The sequence below is a fragment of the Chanodichthys erythropterus genome, chromosome 14 (assembly GCF_024489055.1).
Source record: "Chanodichthys erythropterus isolate Z2021 chromosome 14, ASM2448905v1, whole genome shotgun sequence".
Classification (NCBI taxonomy): domain Eukaryota; kingdom Metazoa; phylum Chordata; class Actinopteri; order Cypriniformes; family Xenocyprididae; genus Chanodichthys; species Chanodichthys erythropterus.
In genome coordinates this window covers 16,822,872-16,842,383 of record NC_090234.1, presented here as the reverse complement: position 1 = coordinate 16,842,383, position 19,512 = coordinate 16,822,872, and the positions used below count along the sequence as shown (strand labels likewise).

Genomic DNA, 19,512 nt, shown 5'->3' with positions numbered 1-19,512 from the left:
TGTTTCTCTAGTTTGGTATGTTGGTTTTAAACCAAACATTGATTCTGGGCAAAAGAGAACTAAAGAACAATTTTGGTTTAAACTGCTCAAAAAAAGTTTTGTATTTTTCATTGCCTATATCAACAACGTCAACAAAGTATTGAAAAATATAGCATTCAAATCAATTATTTATCAAATCAATTATCAGCTCTTAAATTGTTACTACATTCAAGACAGAAAAACATATTCATATCATATAAAATGAAAAAAATATTGTTTCACATGCAATGACTGTTTTCTGGTGATGCTAGAAACTAGGGTTGCAAAGGGCTGGAAACTGTCCAGAAAATTTCCACGGGAACGTAACCTGGGGAATTTTGGAAATATTCCAATTTGGAATATTAGGAATTAACGGGAATTTATGGGAATAAATTGGAAATTTTGGGAAATGTATGTAAATTTCTATATAAATTTTATATAAATCTATATAAATTATATCATATACAAACATAAATATAAACATTTAGTTTGGTCATTATAACATGAAATTAGTTATTTCTTTTTTGCATCCAATTAATTCTAATTGAGCAGATATGTCAAATAAATATATTTTTATTGCAGCAATTGTTAAGCGTGTGTTATTATTTCGGTGTCACATGATCCTTCAGAAATCATTTTGATATGCTGATTTGATACTCAATTATCAATGTTGGAAATTTTTGTGCAGCTTAATATTTTTTTAGAACCTGTGATTCTTTTTTTTCAGAATTTTTTGATAAATAAAAAGTTAAAAAGAACAGCATTTATTTAAAATATAAATATTTTCTAGCAATACAAGTCTTTTTTTTATTAATTTCACACATCCTTACTGAATAAAAGTATTAATTTCTTTCAAAAAAAAGAAAAGAAAAAAAAATACAAAATTACAAAAGATTTTTTATTTTAAATAAATGCTGTTCTTTAACTTTTTATTAATCAAAGAATCCTGAAAAAAGTATCACAGGTTATAAAAACACAATATTAAGCAGCACAACTGTTTCCAATATTATCAAAATCATCTTATTATTATTTTTTTTTAATTTGTGTGAGTTGGATGGATGGATGTGGCAAAAAAATATTATTAGAATTATTATTTCTTTTTAAGTCATAAACACAGAACAGGTGAAGTTTGCATAAACCACAGCTTTTGGAATATTCCTATATAGTTTAATAAGCAAATACAGGAATCCAACAGTGTGATAGATTGCAAAATTTAGGTCATGAGACTCTTACAAATGTAGGCCATTACATTTCTTTTAATGTTTGTAATTATTCTAATTAAGATGACCCAAAATTCTGATTAATACACTTTTGACAGGTTTCTATAAACCAGAATTTTGACTTAATATGTTACATAATACATTTACATGACATAATGCATGTTAGGAAATATATTAAACCAAATTTTTTGCTTCGTACAATAATAGTTTCACTGTTTTTTGTGCTGAAAAGGACAGGTTCCCTTTGTGACATCTTACCCCATACAGTAGTGTGACAAGATGCCCCAGTATTGGGAGTCAATGGGAAATTCAAAAACTTTACATTTACTATAAAACAAAAAACCCAAACTAGATGGCACACCTATGACTGGTCTACAACACAAAGAGAGGCACTGACCTACTTTCATCAGTATCATTATTCCAGAAGACGGGCCATATTGAGTTCCTGTCATTGTCCTAATTCATACAAGGATTCAGTGACAATGTGAAGGAGCACAAAACAGTCCCATCATCATCATCATTAGCTGAGGAGGAAGCCCTGAGCAGTGATGATGATGATGGTGATGCTGGTGCTGATGATGAAGATGTGACACTGGACGTACCTCTCAAAGACCAGCCGGATCATAAACATGCAGAATGCTAAAGGACACGCTAGATACAGATCCTCGGCTTGTGGGAAGGTTGACTCATCTGTATTTTTCAAGTCAGCCCAGGTCACGTTGTGCGGGAGCCAGAACCTCTCATTCCAGAACCACACCAGAATCCCTGCCATTTCCAGCGGATCTGATGTCTTTACGCCCGTGTTGATGTGCAGTCAATGGCCGATGCGGCTTCGACGCTCTTCCACGGTTGATCTTTGCAGGTCCAGTGTGGTGGTGATGATGTTGGTGCTGATGGACCGCCCGTTTGTGTTGTGAGTCTCCACTCTCTCCGATGTAGGGAAGTAGAATGCGCCCGACGCGCTCCGCCTCCGCGACGCTGATTGGTCCGTGAGCTTGTCAATCATAAACCCGTCGCTTAAAGGAACAGTTCAGGAAGAAATTAATACTAAGTCTGTGATTATTTATTTACTTGCATATCCTAAATATTGTTTTCACGTTATTTAAGCTTTATTTCAATTAACAAACACGATTTTACTTAACCTTAATAACCTAAACTTTATTCGTCTTTGTATTTTTTACGTTATAACAAGAAAGCAATCAATATGTAAATCAACCTTTTTTTTATTTTTTTATCTGTGATTGTTTAAATTTTCTATTAATGTGTTTAATAATGTTTATTATTATTATTATTATTATATAATTAAACAGGTTTCTGTATTAGTGTGGCTCCTTGCAATATAAATCCCCTTATACAAGTTGTAAATCAAAATAAAAGCACATAACAAACTGAAACGGGCCACTTGTCATGCGCCCTTTAACTGTCAAAGCTTATAAAATGGCGCCACCTGCTGGGCGATGGTCCCAGTACAGGTTTTCCAGTCGTGATAGTGGTTATATCGTAAAACTATAGGCCTATATGAAGTCTTGCGAAATTCTTTATACATAAAGCCAAATTGATCAAGACCCAACCTCTTTTCAAAATCCTATTAACTGAAGTGGAGTTAAATATTATAGTTCATTAAGATTTATGACGAATGGCACTAGGTTATTGGAATTATTGAAAATGGTAGAAATTACCAAATTTAATTTAACATGTTTGTTTGTTTGTTTATATACACTGTGGGTTAAAAATGCTATACATTTTTTTTTAACATGGGTATAAATAGGGATGGGTATCGTTAAGGTTTTCATGGTATTATTCTTACTGATACTGCTTATCCATCTGGTACTTTAACAGTATTCTTATCAGTACTTTTTGTTATATATATATATATATATATATATATATATATATATATATATATATATATATATATATATATATATATAAAATATACTTTTATTAATGACTTAATCATGTATATTAATTATAAAACTTGCCCGAAAGCTTCACGAAGTTTACCAAGCAAAGTTTGCTATGCTTTCGCTAATTAAAGACGAATTAAAGGTGCAATATGTAAGATTTTCTGTCAGCTAGAGGCCTATTCAAAACAAAGGCGTAGCTTGATGACGCCAAGTTTGAGCGCAGAATCTTGGGACATGTGGTTTTCACTTAAACGGCTGGTGGAAAATAATCAGGATAGGACTCAGGAAGAAATCATGTTCATGGATGTGATTATTAACGTTACTGTAGTATGAAGCGCAACACACGCCTCTCGAGCAGCGGGACTTTTATTATGACAATCGCCGGCGCCACTTCCGCTTTCCTGGTCATGAGTATGAGGTAACACAGCTCTGTTTATTATATTAGAGACATTTGAGTGTGTTGAAAATTATGTTATAACATTGTTATAACATGTGCGTTCACTCGGCGGCTGCTGTGAGACACTGTTGCACACTGCAGTAAGATAGATCGATTTTAGAGTATCATATTAAATGCTGGATGGTTGTGTTGATAAATGGCATGCAATTAATTTTAACATGTATTGTATGATGGAGAAAATTCTGTATTATTGTTACTAAAAATAAAGCTGCATCTGATTATGCTATGTTAGCTACTTGACAAAATAGTGTTTTTCTCTGAGGCATGGTAAAGCATGGTATTCGCAAAAAATCAAGAAAATTAGATTTAAACAATAAGACTAAATGTGTTGAGCTGTATAACAATACGTCGTTTTCTGTCTATAAATATATCAAAATAGTTGTTCCCTTGTCTATTAAAACGTAAATATTAAAGCGTCTTTGGTGTTTCCATGGTTCCTACAAAATAAAACCGGAAACCGAGGGTAATGCGGGTATGACGCAATTGACAGGCAACTCCTCACACGATTTTCTAACGATTTACAAATAGTCATAAACATTTGTAAGTACTCAAGTGTACAAAATATATAACACTGGCCTAGAGGGTTTTGTGTGTGTGTGTGTGTGTGTGTGTGTGTGTGTGTGTGTGCAAAATTCTTACATATTACACTTTTAATATCTATGAGCTTTGCAATATCATCTAGCCTAAAATGAATATTCATGAGTGAGTCGTTTGCCGTAGTGCTTTGACGAATTCTACAGCCTATAATTGGACTAAATACGAGACTATAAAAATGTACATAAAGATAATCACTCTTAATATTTTTATGTATTTTTGAACTTCTGTCTTAAAAAAGACTTTTTTTCTCTGTATTAACATTTATGTATACTAAATTTATTCAAGGGGAGTCGACTCCAAAAGAGTCGATTCCTCGACTCTGAATAGCCCCAGAGTCGGGGTCGACTCCAGCATAGGAATCGACTCTCGGTGTCGACTATTGCTGTGTCCGGAATTGCTCACTTGTTTACTGATTCTCGAATCCATAAGCCCATAATGCATGTCAGTTAAGTGCAATGTCTATGGTTAAGTGCACTAAGGAGTGAACGAAATGAAGCGAGGAATTCGGACACTGACGAATCGCGTCAGAAAGCTGTCGCAGAAACGTTGTCACATACATTTATGTAGCTTACTTTAGAAATAGATAACAGTCATAGACTTTAGTTTGTAATTATACATACCTCAGTGTCAGCTTATATTATTGCAATAAATATAGATTTGATTTTCCATAGTTAAAATACATAAAAAATGTTTATGACCCTGTTTTTGATGTACAGTAAATGGAGTCGAGGAGTCGATTCCATAGACTCCTATAGTGGGAGTCGGAGTCGTGGAATCGAACACCTCTAGAACACTAAAAAAGCTGGGTTGTTTCAACCCATGTTTGGGTCAAATATGGACAAACGAACCCAACCGTCGGTTAAAATTTTTAAAATTAAATTTTAAACACAACGGTCGGGTTTGTCTATATTTGACATAAACGTAGGTTGAAACAAGCATTTTTAGAGTGAAAATGCAGATTAATTAAATAATATTTATTATAATAATAACATTTAAAAACTGAAATTTGAAGAAAAAAACGGAAGAAAAAAAAAACGCCGAAAGACAACTCCGAAATAAATAAAACTACCAAACATGACGATCTAACGGTCACCAAACAACGTCACCATAACCGAATATGTATTCATAAGCTAATTAATATCCACAAGCTACGCTGCAGTGATATCAGCGCGTCGAAATGAATATTCATGAGCTCAGCCTTCGCTGTAGTAGGATTCGAGATGTCTCTCTCCGGATGTGTTCATCGCAGGCGGTAGTGATCCAGCAGCAGCAGCAGCGGAGGCAGCGGTGAGTGAGGTGAGCGAGTGAGAGCGACTCTCTCAGCAGCATCATGGCGGAGCAGAGTGACTCCCCGGCGGCCGTCCAAACCCCGCAGCCGGCGCTCACCACCAGCTGGCCCATTGTCAAGGAGGCGTACGAACTACAGGAGGTGATCGGTGGGTACTTGCAGATGGATTTGAGCCCGTCAGTGGCTGCAGTTTGTTGGTTTGGATTGGGCCTACCGGCTTTTTTCCCATATGCACTGGCCGATGACAGCAATGCAATGCGGATATGACAAGTAAAGCTTCCGATCATATGTTTTGAAGCTATTAGGTGTAATGTCATGCTTAGGACAGAGTGCGTGTTATGAGTGATGATGATGCTCCATTGAGACGTCAGGATGTTTAATGCAAAGGTGGCACGTGTAGGGAAGGTTATTTTTGGCCAAAAAAAAAAAAAAAAGTGGAACCAAGTTTCAGTGGTTTGAAGTTGATGCATAGCGCAGGCTGGCATGTGTTTAACAAAACACTAATAGCAATGGCAACAAGAGCCATTATTATGATTTTTATGAATATTAAGTGTGATATTTCATATTCTGCTTGTGTACTTTAGGTGTGGATCTTATCAGCGCTTGCACGCCTTCGCACTGTTTGAGAGATTCAAAGGTGTCATTTGCTGCATGCGATGCATTTGCGCTCTGCTCGTGACGCCCTCTGCTGGTCGTGCTGTGCACTTCTCATTTGCTAAATGTGCACTGTTATTTTTTTTAAAGTTTTACACAAAGAACAAAGTTTGCATGTTTTTTTTTTTATCATATTTGATACATCAGGCTTTTATGGCTCATGTAGTATGAAATAGTGAGAATATGGAGCAAAAAACACTGCTTTATTCAGTGGCACAGACTGAGCAAAATGTGCAATTTGGTGCAGATGCTGATATTTATAAGGCCAAAAAGTAAAGTGAAATTCTGATTGCTTGTAATGTAGCTAAATCAACGAGATATTTATAACACATTCTAAAAATGCTGGGTTAAAAACAACCCAAGTTGGGTTGAAAATGGACAAACCCAGCAATTGGGTTGTTTTAACCCAGCGTTTGGGTTAAATGTTTGCCCAACATGTTGGGCAGTTTTATTTAACCCAACTATTATTTAAAAATTACTATATGGCTGGCTTAAAGGGTTAGTTCACTCAAAAATGAAAATAATGTAATTTATTACTCACCCTCATGTCGATAATTTAACACAAATTAAGATTTTTTGATGAAATCCGATGGCTCAGCGAGGCCTGCATTCACAGCAATGACACTTCCTCTCTCAAGATCCATAAAGGCACTAAAAACATATTGAAATCAGTTCATGTGAGTTCAGTAGTTGTACCTTAATTTTATAAAGCGACAAGAATACTTTTTGTGCACCAAAAAAACAAAATAATGACTTTATTTAACAATATAGTGATGGGCCAATTTTAAAACACTGCTTCAGAGCTTTACAAATCGAACTCGGACCACCAAATTCACGTGATTTCAGCAGTTTTGCGGTTTGATAGGAGATCCGAATCACTGATTCGATTTGTAAAGCTCTGAAAGCAGTGTTTTGAATTTTTTTTTATTTTTGATTTTTTGATTTTGGCGCACAAAAAATATTCTCGTCACTTTATAATATTAAGGTTGAACCACTGTAGTCACATGAACTGATTTAAATATGTTTTAGTACCTTTCTGGATCTTGAGAGAGGACATTGCTGGCTATGCAGGCCTCACTGAGCCATCGGATTTCATCAAAAATATCTTAATTTGTGTTCTGAAGATTAACAAAGGTCTTATGGGTGTGGAATGACAAGAGGGTGAGTAATAAATGACATTATTTTGATTTTTGGGTGAACTAACCCTTTAAAATGAACCCAAAATAGGTTGTAAATTAATACTTACTTAATACATAATTACTAGAGGCAACAATAATAATCAAAAGGTGAACATTTATTAAAAAGCAATTTAATAAATGTTTATTGTTTCATTATTTTAGAGTGCATTATAACAAACTACTTACATAAAATGCATATAAATGTCACTCTATATTACAGTATCTGCCAATAAGATTTATTAACAAGATATTTAAAGGAAAAATGAAAATTTTGTCATCATTTACTCACTATCAAGTTGTTCCAAACCTGTATGAATTTCTTTCTTCAGCTGAACACAAAAGATTTTTTTTTTTTTTTTAAATGTTAGTAACCAAACAGTTGACGGACCACATTGACTTCCATAGTATTTTATTTCCATAATACACTCTAAAAAAAGGTTTTGGGTCAATTATTTTTATTTATTTATTTATTTATTTATTTTTTAATTTAAAAAAAGTAAGCCAACAGTTGGGGTTGTCCATATTTGACAGAATTTTCATTTTTGGGTGAACTATCCCTTTAAATGCGTTGTTTTATGATCAAAGCCCTGTAGTTTTTATTGTGGGGACAAAACATATAATGCAATGCAATACAATTATGATTGAGAGATGAACAAATAAATATTAATCAAAAGCCTGATGGATCATATTTGAAACTCAGTTTGAAACCAAGTTGCTTCAGTTCAGGAAATGTTTACTTTATATAAATCATTAAAGATTTTGCAGCAAAATTATATCATTGCAAACCATTATGCGGTTGCTGTTTTGCATAGTTTTTTTGCAAACATGGTCAACATCAAGAAGTTATATATATACAAAATAAATTTCCCTTTAAAAACTAAAGTAAGGGATTACATAATTGCATCAAATACTTTATAGACTATAGAACAATTTTATATAAAACAATAGTGGAGTTAAAATTAGAATTTAATATCTAATGTTAATGTAACCTTTTACCTTTAAATACTTTGGTCCGTTTAAGAATAATTTATGCAATTTTATATAATTTATTTTAAAGAATTGAAAGAGCAGATCATGTCTATCCTTGTATTGTTTAACTGGTTGAGGTTAATATGAGATTTAGAAAGTAATTAGTAATGAGTAGTGCAATACTTTTTTAGTACAATTATGTAATTACACTGTTGAAGGTGTAATTAGTAGCTACTAATGAATTACTTTTTTAGAGTAACTTGCCCACCGCAGTTTTATAAAGTAAATATAAAAAAATGATGCAAAAATCTTATTGACAGCAAACTTTCTGAATGTTATATTATGCATTTTGTATTATAATATAATTTTTATATTAGTTTTATCCCTGTGCTATCTATTTGTGTGTGTGTGTGTGTGTGTGTGTGTGTGTGTGTGTGTGTGTAATATATGCAAACACACAACGTCCACATTCATTGACATTTTGCTACATTCTAAAAACTCTAAAAGTTTGGTTTACTTTGAGTCGGCCTGCTATTGATGGACCCACTGCCTGCAGATTTGTGGGTCCCAAAATAAACAAACAGAGAAACACAGAAGCCCGTCTTCATGGCTCTGAGCCCAGTGAGGTTGAGATGCATGTTAAAGCTGTATGCTGTCAGTTCCATGAGCTCTTCTGTATAGTTTCTCTGCCCTTCTTCTGCTAATCGGTGCGATGTGCGATCAGGACCCCCTCCTTATCTGTCAGCCGCAGTTGGCAGAGGCGCACACTCTTGCAGTGTGAATAGCAGCACTGCGTGTGTTTGTGCATGTGTGTTTACAGTCACAAATGTGACATGTCATCATGTCATATGTAATGTGAATCAGCAATTGGCTATCAAAGGAGTTTTATACATTTACTGACTGTTGAGTAAGTGTGTAATATATGATCAACCAGACCTCCTCTGTCAAATCCAGTCTAATACATTTTGAGTAGATAGATTGATTGTTGTCAGTATTTATATATATATATATATATATATATATATATATATATATATATATATATATATATATATATATATATATATAATATATTCATTCAGTATATAAGTCATTCAAAAGTTTAGTTAATAAGATTTTTTTTAAAGAAATTAAATTAGAAATTATTTTATTCAGCAAGGATACATTAAATTGAAAAAAAAAAAGTGACAGTAAAGACATTTATAATATTTCAAAAGATTTCTGTTTTAAATAAATGCTGTTCTTTTGAACTTTCTATTCATCAGAGAACCCTGAAAAAAATGTATCATGCTTTCCACAAAAATATGAATGTTTTCAACATTGATAATAATAAGAGTTTCTTGAGCAGCAAATCAGCATATTAAAATGATTTCTGAAGGATCATGTTACACTGAAAACTGGAGTAATGATGCTGAAAATACAGCTTTGATCACAGGAATAAATTACATTTATTTATATTCAAAAAGAAAACAGTTTTATAATAATATTATTAATAATATTTCACAACATTGCTGTTTTTACTCCATTTCTGATAAAGTAAATATAAAAAAAAAATGATGCAAAAATCTTATTGACAGCAAACTTTCTGAATGTTATATTATGCATTTTGTATTATAATATAATTTTTATATTAGTTTTATCCCTGTGCCATCTATTTGTGTGTGTGTGTGTGTGTGTGTGTGTGTGTGTGTGTGTGTTTGTGTGTATTGATTAGTGGTCAACCAATATGGGTTTTTCAGTATTCAGAAACAATGGCAACAGCTGGCCTTTATAATGCTGAAATACAGTTGCATGAAAAACTATGTGAACCCATGAAGTTTCTGCCAAAGTCCCTTTAAGGCAAGTCATTTCACTCGGCGGCGGAGCTACTAACGGCAGCAGCAGTGACACGATGACTTTACCAATTGGCGGTTGGCTCTTTTACTTAAAAGGCGGGACTTATTCCTCCATATTACGCATATTATACTGTCAAAATGCATGATTCTGGATATATTGAGAATCACGATTTTTTTGTTTCAAATAGAGATCATGACTAAAAACTAAATAAATTATTGTAATTTACTAGAGGTTCTAACAAAATGTTAATTGCTGGAGTCTATTTAAAAATGTTTAATTAAATTGAAAGAATTATTTAAAAAATCTGTTTGAATGAATGATTCAATGACTCACTCAAATATGTCACTTTTTTCATTACTGGATGAATCAGCATTTTTAAACGAATCTCTTTAATTAATGATTCAATGACAAAAACATTATTTAACAGTCATTTGTCACCACCTACTGGTGTAATAATGTAAAGATACAATCATTATTTGAAGAGCCAAGTTATTTTCAAAAGGTGATTTGCTCTATTTTGATCGCTACCGCAGACATCAGTGTTTATATCTGAACTCTAAACTTTTATCCAAGTACTTTTGTGATAATTTGAATATTGGTAACATAGAAATAACAAAACAAAAAAAAACTGTTTCATACCTGTTTCATATTTAAATGACAAGTGCTTTCTCTGGGTTAGTGGCAGTGCAAAAGCAGATTTGAATGTTCCGGTGTGATTTTGTCAAAGGTTTAATAGACACAGGAGAATCATTGTCATTTAGGAATGAAATCGCAATCTTTTAATGATTACTCATGCAGCTACTTTGAGCTTATGTCTAATGATCTAGAACAAATTTGAGTGAGCTTTAGACATAGTCAAGCAAATATGTAATACCTACAATGCTTATTTCGCTGTAGAAATGTAATCATACGTTGACAAATATTAAAAAATGTACATTTGGACATGGACATCAATCTGCATGCACAAAATTGTGGGATGTCAGTTTAGGACACTTTCAAAAACCAAAAGAGATCTCAGAACACCTCAGATTAAAACGGTTTAACTTGCAAGCTGAGAAGTGTTACGAAATCATCTCCCTAACCCTTGACGTTTATCCGCTGATGGTAAAACAGACTGTCTATAAATGGAGAAAGTTCAACGCTTTGAACTTTCTGCATGCAAGATGACCACAAGAGGAAGCCACTGCTTTCCCAAAAAAAACATCACTGCATGTCTGAAGTGTGCTAAAAGTCACCTGGACAGCTTGCTGTCATTGATGAGACAATGAATTCCCAAGTTGATCAGATTCAGGACATTTTGCAGGAGACTGAAGGCCATCTGTCTGCCAGTTGAAACAAGACCCAAAGCACACAAATAAATCAACAACCAATAAAAACATGCCACCTTGGGTGACCCAGTCTGAGTCCTGACCTCAGCCTGAATATTGCAGAACTAAAACTGTTTTGTTCACTGGTTTAGAAGAGGTTATGCTGCCAAAGGTCAGTCAATTGGGTTCACAAACTTTTTCCACTCACACTATGAATTTACACAGTGAGATTTGTAAAGAAATGAAATCGTTGCAGACTATGTTTGTCTGTTGCTGGTGAGTTGATTGAAGATCAGATCAACCCTACATGGTAAATCCATAGATTCATCAAATACTTTTTCTTATAGCTGGATATGCAAATAATATGCGCGCACATTTCGAGTACAGCATGCAATTTGTCTCCTTTACTGTAAAGCTACTTATCAAAGTGTCACCCACGTCTATTATCAATCCTATAAGCACATCATATGATCAGCTGCACCTGCTGTGCACAAGCTTTTATTTTCCAGAGGGCTTGTTTACTGTCTGCCTTTCATCTAGAATAATGTCTTTGACACGGCGTGTGCTTTGTTCATTAGAGACGTGTATACTGTGTTTTGTAGGTAGCGGAGCCACTGCAGTCGTCCAGGCAGCGCTTTGTAGCCCACGACAGGAGCGTGTGGCCATCAAGAGAATCAACCTGGAGAAATGCCAGACCAGCATGGATGAGCTGTTGGTGAGGAACAACATAAAAACAGCTGTGTCTACTCATGCAGGTTTTGCCATACACATGCATATGCATGTAAACACACACACGCACACATTATATGGAATCGAAAAGAATTAAAGGTGAATTGCAATCTGTTTGTTGGGCAGCCTGAATGGACCGGGCAGAATAGTACTGGATCAACCAATGACATGAGCCTGTCGTCATTTGGTTATAGAAGTATTTTTTCCATTCATTATCATCATTCATTGTAAGCATTCCAAAATAATATTAAATAAAGAGCCAAACTAACCCAGATAAATCACAACTTTACAACCTTTCATTTAATAATAATAAATAATAAAATGAAGTTCACGGTTCACTGATGTTTGTTAATGGTCAAATGTCATGCAGGTAAGCAAATATATATTTTTAAATAAAATCTATATTTTTATATATTGTTTTTAGTAAAATATATATTTTTAAATAAAATATATATTTGTATATATTTTTTAGTAAAATATATATTTTTAAATAAAATATATATTTTTATATATTTTTTAAAATTATTTTTATTATTTTATTATTTTTATTTAAAATTATTTATTTTAATTTAAAATCTTTGTGATTTATTTACTTGTTAGCTATAATGAATGATGATAATGAATGCAAAAAATACTTCTATAACCAAATGATGACAGGCTCATGTCATTGGTTGATCCAGTACTATTCTGCCTGGTTCATTCAGGCTGCTCAAACAAACAAATTGCAAAAAAACTACAGGATTTACTAAAGACATGCAGTGAACAATTAGCGCTGAAAAGTCATTGACACAGTTATTTTTGCAGCTGACTTTATTGGAAATGCATTTGTAGGAATTTCCTATTCAGACGCAAAATTTATGGGAGGAGAGTATTTAAATGAATCATGTGAGGTGATTTACTAAGGTTTGCGCTACCCCCCTCCAGTGGTGTGCAGTGGTGTCCTGAAATGAGGAGGCACATTTTTTATTTTTTTATGAATCAATGTAAATTAATGTGCATTACTCTTTAAGTTCTGAACGTGATCTATTGACGCACAGATTAAAGAACACAGATGCAGTCGGATCATTTCCATAATGACCAACACCATCTACCAAGAGCAGCGCAAATTAAAATCTGGTTTAGAACATGCTTTTTTGGGGCGGTAAATAATGGTGCAAATACCAGTAAATTGACTAGTGCAAATATTAGTAAAAAAAAACCCGCAGTCATCATGTTTTCAGTCCATTTCAAGTTTGATTTTGACATGACATAAAGCAGTGATATCTAACTGAGTAATCTGTTTACTTACTTTTCAATTAGTCTTCCCATTGACGCCATCATTTGTTCATTCAAACTGACGCGCGGAACGTGCACGTCAACGAGAGGCGGGATTTATCACACAAACCAATCATATCCATTCATAACAAATTACATCCAATCATAGCACGATGGAGACATTGCCTCCTCTTGACATGACTTTTCCCCATTCATTCTCAATTACCCCCCACAAAACCCACCGCATGCCGGTTTTCTGGTTTTCTATGAGTGGAAAGGGAGGCATGACTCCAGCTGTAACTTTACCTGCAGGTGTCGCTGTTGGGCAGCGTTTATTTAGAAATACGAGTGACTTGCGCTCTTTTTAATGTCATAATTTGTAATATTTGTGTTGTTTTATATGTAATATGGATTATTTTCTCATCCTATTTTTTTGAGGAGGCACTGCCTCCCTTGCCTCCTCGGAGGAAACGCCCCTGCTCCAGTTCCATCACAAACCCCAGTCTGGGAAACCCTGACATAATGTAATATTAAATGCACTTCATGTTGTTGATAACAAAGATTGGAATATATTTTCTTTTTGTATGTCTATGTCAAGATTTTCCTATTCATATCAATGTCATAAACAAAAGTAATCAAAATTATATTACCTTAAATATGTAATGTAATGGATTGTTACTAACTACAATTTTGTCATGTAATTTGGAATCAGTAACCGACTACAATTTTTAAGTAATCTACCCAACACTGAGAGGCATATGTCATTGTTTAACCTAAAAGCGGTGTCTGTCTTAATTTATTTATTTTTTATTTTTTTATTTTTTTTAAACATAAATTCCCTATTGAGAAAATTGTATGACTTCAACACACTTCACATTTAATAATTCTGAATGAATGAATAAATGACTTAGGGCCAGATTTACTAAACGGGGAAAATTAGCGTGAGAGCGCAATTCCAAAAAAGTGCAGATGGGAGTGGAAAGTTCTGCACGTGATCTATTGATGACGCACAGATTAAAGAACACAGATGCAGTCGGATCATTTCCATAATGACCAACACCATCTACCAAGAGCAGTAAGACATGTTTTTTTTGGGCGGTAAATAATGGTGCAAATACCATTAAATTGACTAGCGCAAACCTTAGTAAATCACCTCACATGATTTATTTAAATACTCTCCTCCCATAAATTTTGCGTCTGAATAGGGAATTCCTACAAATGCATTTCCAATAAAATCAGCTGCAAAAATAACTGTGTCAATGACTTTTCAGCGCTAATTGTTCACTGCACGTCTTGTAGTTTTTTTGTAATGCAAAAGAGGGTTTGTGCTGGCGCAAGCTGTTAGTAAATCTGTCTCTTAATGTGCATGTGCATTAAACTCCAAAGTCAATCAAATCATTAATCACAGTTATTTGTTGGATAATTGATCATTAGCCAACACTCACAGTGGTGACTGCCCTAGTTTCTCATGAATGTGTTTCATATCTGTCAGAGACACACGTTTCATGCTTTTCTCGTAGTGCGTTTTCCCTACTGTAATCATTTACACACACACACTCACACACTCACACCCAGCAGGCCTTTCACTCCGACACTCATGACTGAGTTGTTTTCCATTGATCTTTGTTTTGGTGCAGTGAAATTGGAAACTGATGGTTTGATTAATGACTATTCTGCCACGAAAACAAGTTTATTCCCGGAGATGGGAATCTGCTATAAACATCACTCAGATTTACTCTCAAATTGGCTGACACAGAAATATGGGTTTGTGTAAATTTATGCTGAACCCAGATGTACATATGTAATGGCCTTTTTCAATTTTCTTCAGGTTTGAATCTTGCAGGTTTTTTGGTAAAGCCTTATATTATTGGAACATGTGAAATTACTTCATCGGTTGTATGTTGCTGAGCTGCTTGCACAAGCAAAACAGCTTTTACTGCACATTTTCATGCATGATTTCTGCTTTTAAATAAACTGAAAAACAGTCACAAACATGTAACCAGTCCCTTCACAGTATGGGGAGTGGCTTTTCCACAGTAAGCACAAGACCACCTATAAGAGAGGACAGAAAAAACATGGGGTACATAGCAATATAGCGGGTGAATTATGTGTATATTGTTATAATGAACTAAGTTTTTCTCCACTGACTTTCTATGATGTTCAAAGCATTTCTAAAGTTACTGATTGTTAGAAGGCAGCTGTCTGACTGTGAAATGGTGAATCGGAACATGGTTTGTGCAACATTAGCAACACATTATTAGCTGTTTGATAACGTTAAGATTAATCATATCAGTTACCGTTATGTGTCCGACATTGTGGAGAATGATACATAAAACGCATTACCATGATGCATCAACTTGTAGCTGACCCTCTATAATTCGCTCTTCTTCTTCTGAGTCAAACATATATGGCTAAATTAAACTAATATTTCCACTTGCTATCATATAACATTTACTTATTTGCATATTTATGGATCTGCATATCCTAAATGAAGCAAGGGTGTAGAGTTACATTCAAACTAAGGCATGATGACTTTTTTTTTAACAGGAAAAAAACTTTAAATATGTCATTTGGATTATCAAAGATGAGTTTCAAGAGATGTATTTTAAATGTAATTTTAAAAATACATAAAAAAATAAAATATTTTTTAGTAATCGTTTTCATGTATATACGTCAATATAACAATACCACAAACATTTACATACATATTATTAAACCATTTTAATATATTTATGGGAAAATACATTATTATACACAGTATTATATTATATTATATTATATTATATTATATTATTATATTTATTATATTATATTATATTATATTATATTATATTATATTATATTTATTATATTATATTATATTATATTATATTATATTATATTATATTATATTATATTATATTATATTATATTATATTATATTATATTAGAATGAGAATTGGTATTTTCTCTCTGTTTCCACCATTGCAATCATGTTGATGTGCATGCATTATAAAGCACATGGACATTATTAAAGATGTGCATTGTAAAGCTAGACACCTCCATCTGTCTCCACAGAAAGAGATTCAAGCCATGAGCCAGTGCAACCATCCAAACGTGGTCACCTACTACACTTCATTTGTTGTGAAAGATGAACTTTGGCTCGTCATGAAGCTCCTGAGTGGAGGTGAGAGAAATCAGTTAACTATGGACATGATCCCTTAATGTTTTTTATAACCACAAAGTCTTGTTGTATTCATTTTCAACACTATGTATTGTTTTATCATTTAAAACAAGCTTATTTTTTTTAATGTTTTGCCTGAGAAGTGTGGTTGTGTTTTTAATGTCAGTTGATTTGATAATGTTATCTAATGCACAGTTTGTGTGTCCAAATACTATCTGTGGCCACTGTATGTGTTATATGCATGAATATTTTGTAGATTTGCGGGTGTTTTGTGTGATTACAATGCTTTTTATTCATCCAGGATCAGTGTTAGACATCATAAAGCACACGTTCAACAAAGGAGAGCATAAAAACGGTGTCCTAGATGAATCCACAATAGCAACCATTTTGAAGGAAGTACTGGAGGGATTAGATTATCTCCACAAAAACGGGCAGATTCACAGGTAAGGAAAAATCAATCATTTAAATGGATAGTTCATCCAAAAATTAAAATTCAGTCATCATTTACTCACCCTCATGTCGTTCCAAAACTGTAAGAGTTTTGTTTTATCTTTGGAACACAAATGAAGATCTCTTTAATGAAATCTGAGAGATTTCTGTACCTCCATTGACAGCTATGCAGCTACCACTTTGACGCTTCAAAAAGTTCATAAAGAGATTGTAAACCTAATCCATATGAATTGAGCGGTTTAGTGCAAATTTTCTGAAGAGACCCAATCACTTTATACACTGAGCAGATTTAATTTAGGCTTTTATTCACATAAAAACATTCATCAACTCACACATCAGTCATGGTAAACGGAAGCTCAAGCATGTTCGTTTGAGGTTCATTCTTGTGTTACACATCACGTTTGAGCTTCCGCAAGAACCAATGAGGTTCATTCTAGTGTTACGCATCACGTTTGAGCTTCCGCAAGAACCAATGAGGTTCATTCTAGTGTTACGCATCACGTTTGAGCTTCCGCAAGAACCAATGAGGTTCATTCTAGTGTTACGCATCACGTTTGAGCTTCCGCAAGAACCAATGAGGTTCATTCTAGTGTTACGCATCAAGTTTGAGCTTCCGCAAGAACCAATGAGGTTCATTCTTGTGTTACACAGCATGTTTGAGCTTCCGCAAGAACCAATGAGGTTCATTCTAGTGTTACGCATCACGTTTGAGCTTCCGCAAGAACCAATGAGGTTCATTCTTGTTACGCATCACGTTTGAGCTTCCGCAAGAACCAATGAGGTTCATTCTAGTGTTACGCATCACTTTTGAGCTTCCGCAAGAACCAATGAGGTTCATTCTTGTGTTACACAGCATGTTTGAGCTTCCGCAAGAACCAATGAGGTTCATTCTAGTGTTACGCATCACTTTTGAGTTTCCGCAAGAACTAATGAGGTTCATTCTTGTGTTACACAGCATGTTTGAGCTTCCGCAAGAACCAATGAGGTTCATTCTAGTGTTACGCATCACTTTTGAGCTTCCGCAAGAACCAATGAGGTTCATTCTAGTGTTACGCATCAAGTTTGAGCTTCCGCAAGAACCAATGAGGTTCATTCTTGTGTTACACAGCATGTTTGAGCTTCCGCAAGAACCAATGAGGTTCATTCTAGTGTTACGCATCACTTTTGAGCTTCCGCAAGAACCAATGAGGTTCATTCTTGTTACGCATCACGTTTGAGCTTCCGCAAGAACCAATGAGGTTCATTCTAGTGTTACGCATCACTTTTGAGTTTCCGCAAGAACTAATGAGGTTCATTCTTGTGTTACACAGCATGTTTGAGCTTCCGCAAGAACCAATGGTTGAGAGAATTTTCATTTATGGTTGAACTATCCCTTTAAATTGATCTTTTATTGTCAATATTCCACTATGTAACTCCCTTCCAATCACAGACCATTTGCTTCAGTCATATTTAAAACTTGTTTTCCAGGTTAGTGGCATCAACGTTTTGAAAGATTCTCAAGATTTTGTTTTTTTTTTAAACCCCTACTAAGTAAATACCAAGTGAACTGGACATTCATGAGCATAACTGCATATTTCACTTTGTTTTCTGAATTATATTTTGAGGGAGATACATTTGGATTTAATACTGATGAAGTTTACACACATTTTCTGCAGTATTGATTTCATATTTCCCCAGCCATAAATGACAAATTGATCTATGGATGGTCATTTCACATGCATTTCAGGTTGTCTCTTCCTGTTTAAATAAACAACTCTCGGTCCAAATAAGCTGCAAAGTGGGCCAGACATTATGCTGACAGTCAAACGTCTAGTTTTGTGAGGCTAGTTGTAAAATATGCTTTAATTAAATTCCTCTGCATGTTAAGTGCTGAAAAATACTAATGTGGTCTTCTCCCTCCAGGCCATCACTGCTGTAATAATGGTCTGAAAAATTCATAAACATGCGGATTCATTCTTCAGCCACTGGCATTATTGTTAATGTTTAAGATTATAATAAACCATGACATGGATGTGCTTTGTCTTGGTTTGACCTCAGGGACGTGAAGGCTGGTAATATTCTACTGGGAGAAGATGGATCGGTGCAGATTGCAGGTTTGTAACTTTGCTTGAGTTTGACTTTGCTGAAATGTGTAGATTTTCTGAAATGTTTTGTTCTTTTTTGTATTGTCTTAGTAAGTTAAGGTGTGATCAAGCCATGTTGTAATTACCATAATTACGAGATTTCAACTTGTAAAAAGTGTTCACATACTCATAGAGCTCATAATTACAGCTTGTAAGATGGGAATTTTCTGAGAGCTCCTACTTGTACCACGTGATCGATGTACCACCTGACCACTGCAGATTCATTTCAGGGTTAATTGTGTTGCCATAGAAATGCATAATTCCCACTCTGAGGATGTGAACAGCTCCGAATAAAACCATGTTGTCATCTCGAGACTATGGTAATTATGACATGGCTTGAACGCAGCAATAAACCACCAACA

At 34.3% G+C, this 19,512-nt stretch overlaps 2 protein-coding genes across 4 annotated transcripts in view; one reads left to right on the top strand and one right to left on the bottom strand.

Moving 5' to 3' along the window:
• cers6 (ceramide synthase 6) overlaps positions 1-3,066 on the bottom strand; it is a 47,088-nt gene extending 44,022 nt beyond the window's left edge. The window contains exon 1 of the mRNA XM_067409098.1: positions 1,841-3,066. Coding sequence (XP_067265199.1) covers positions 1,841-2,010 — 170 coding nt within the window. The 5' untranslated portion in view covers positions 2,011-3,066. The remainder of the gene's footprint in view (positions 1-1,840) is intronic.
• Positions 3,067-5,357: 2,291 nt separating this feature from the next.
• Positions 5,358-19,512, top strand: part of stk39 (serine threonine kinase 39) — an 89,889-nt gene continuing 75,734 nt past the window's right edge. For 2 of the 3 annotated variants that reach the window (XM_067409824.1, XM_067409823.1), the window contains exons 1-5: positions 5,358-5,635; positions 12,034-12,146; positions 16,472-16,580; positions 16,879-17,020; positions 19,065-19,120. In XM_067409824.1, the coding sequence (XP_067265925.1) occupies positions 5,530-5,635; positions 12,034-12,146; positions 16,472-16,580; positions 16,879-17,020; positions 19,065-19,120 (526 nt within the window). In that variant the 5' untranslated portion in view covers positions 5,358-5,529. Of the gene's footprint in view, positions 5,636-5,711; positions 5,758-12,033; positions 12,147-16,471; positions 16,581-16,878; positions 17,021-19,064; positions 19,121-19,512 lie in introns of those variants that run through there. The other variant, XM_067409826.1, reaches the window with a different exon arrangement.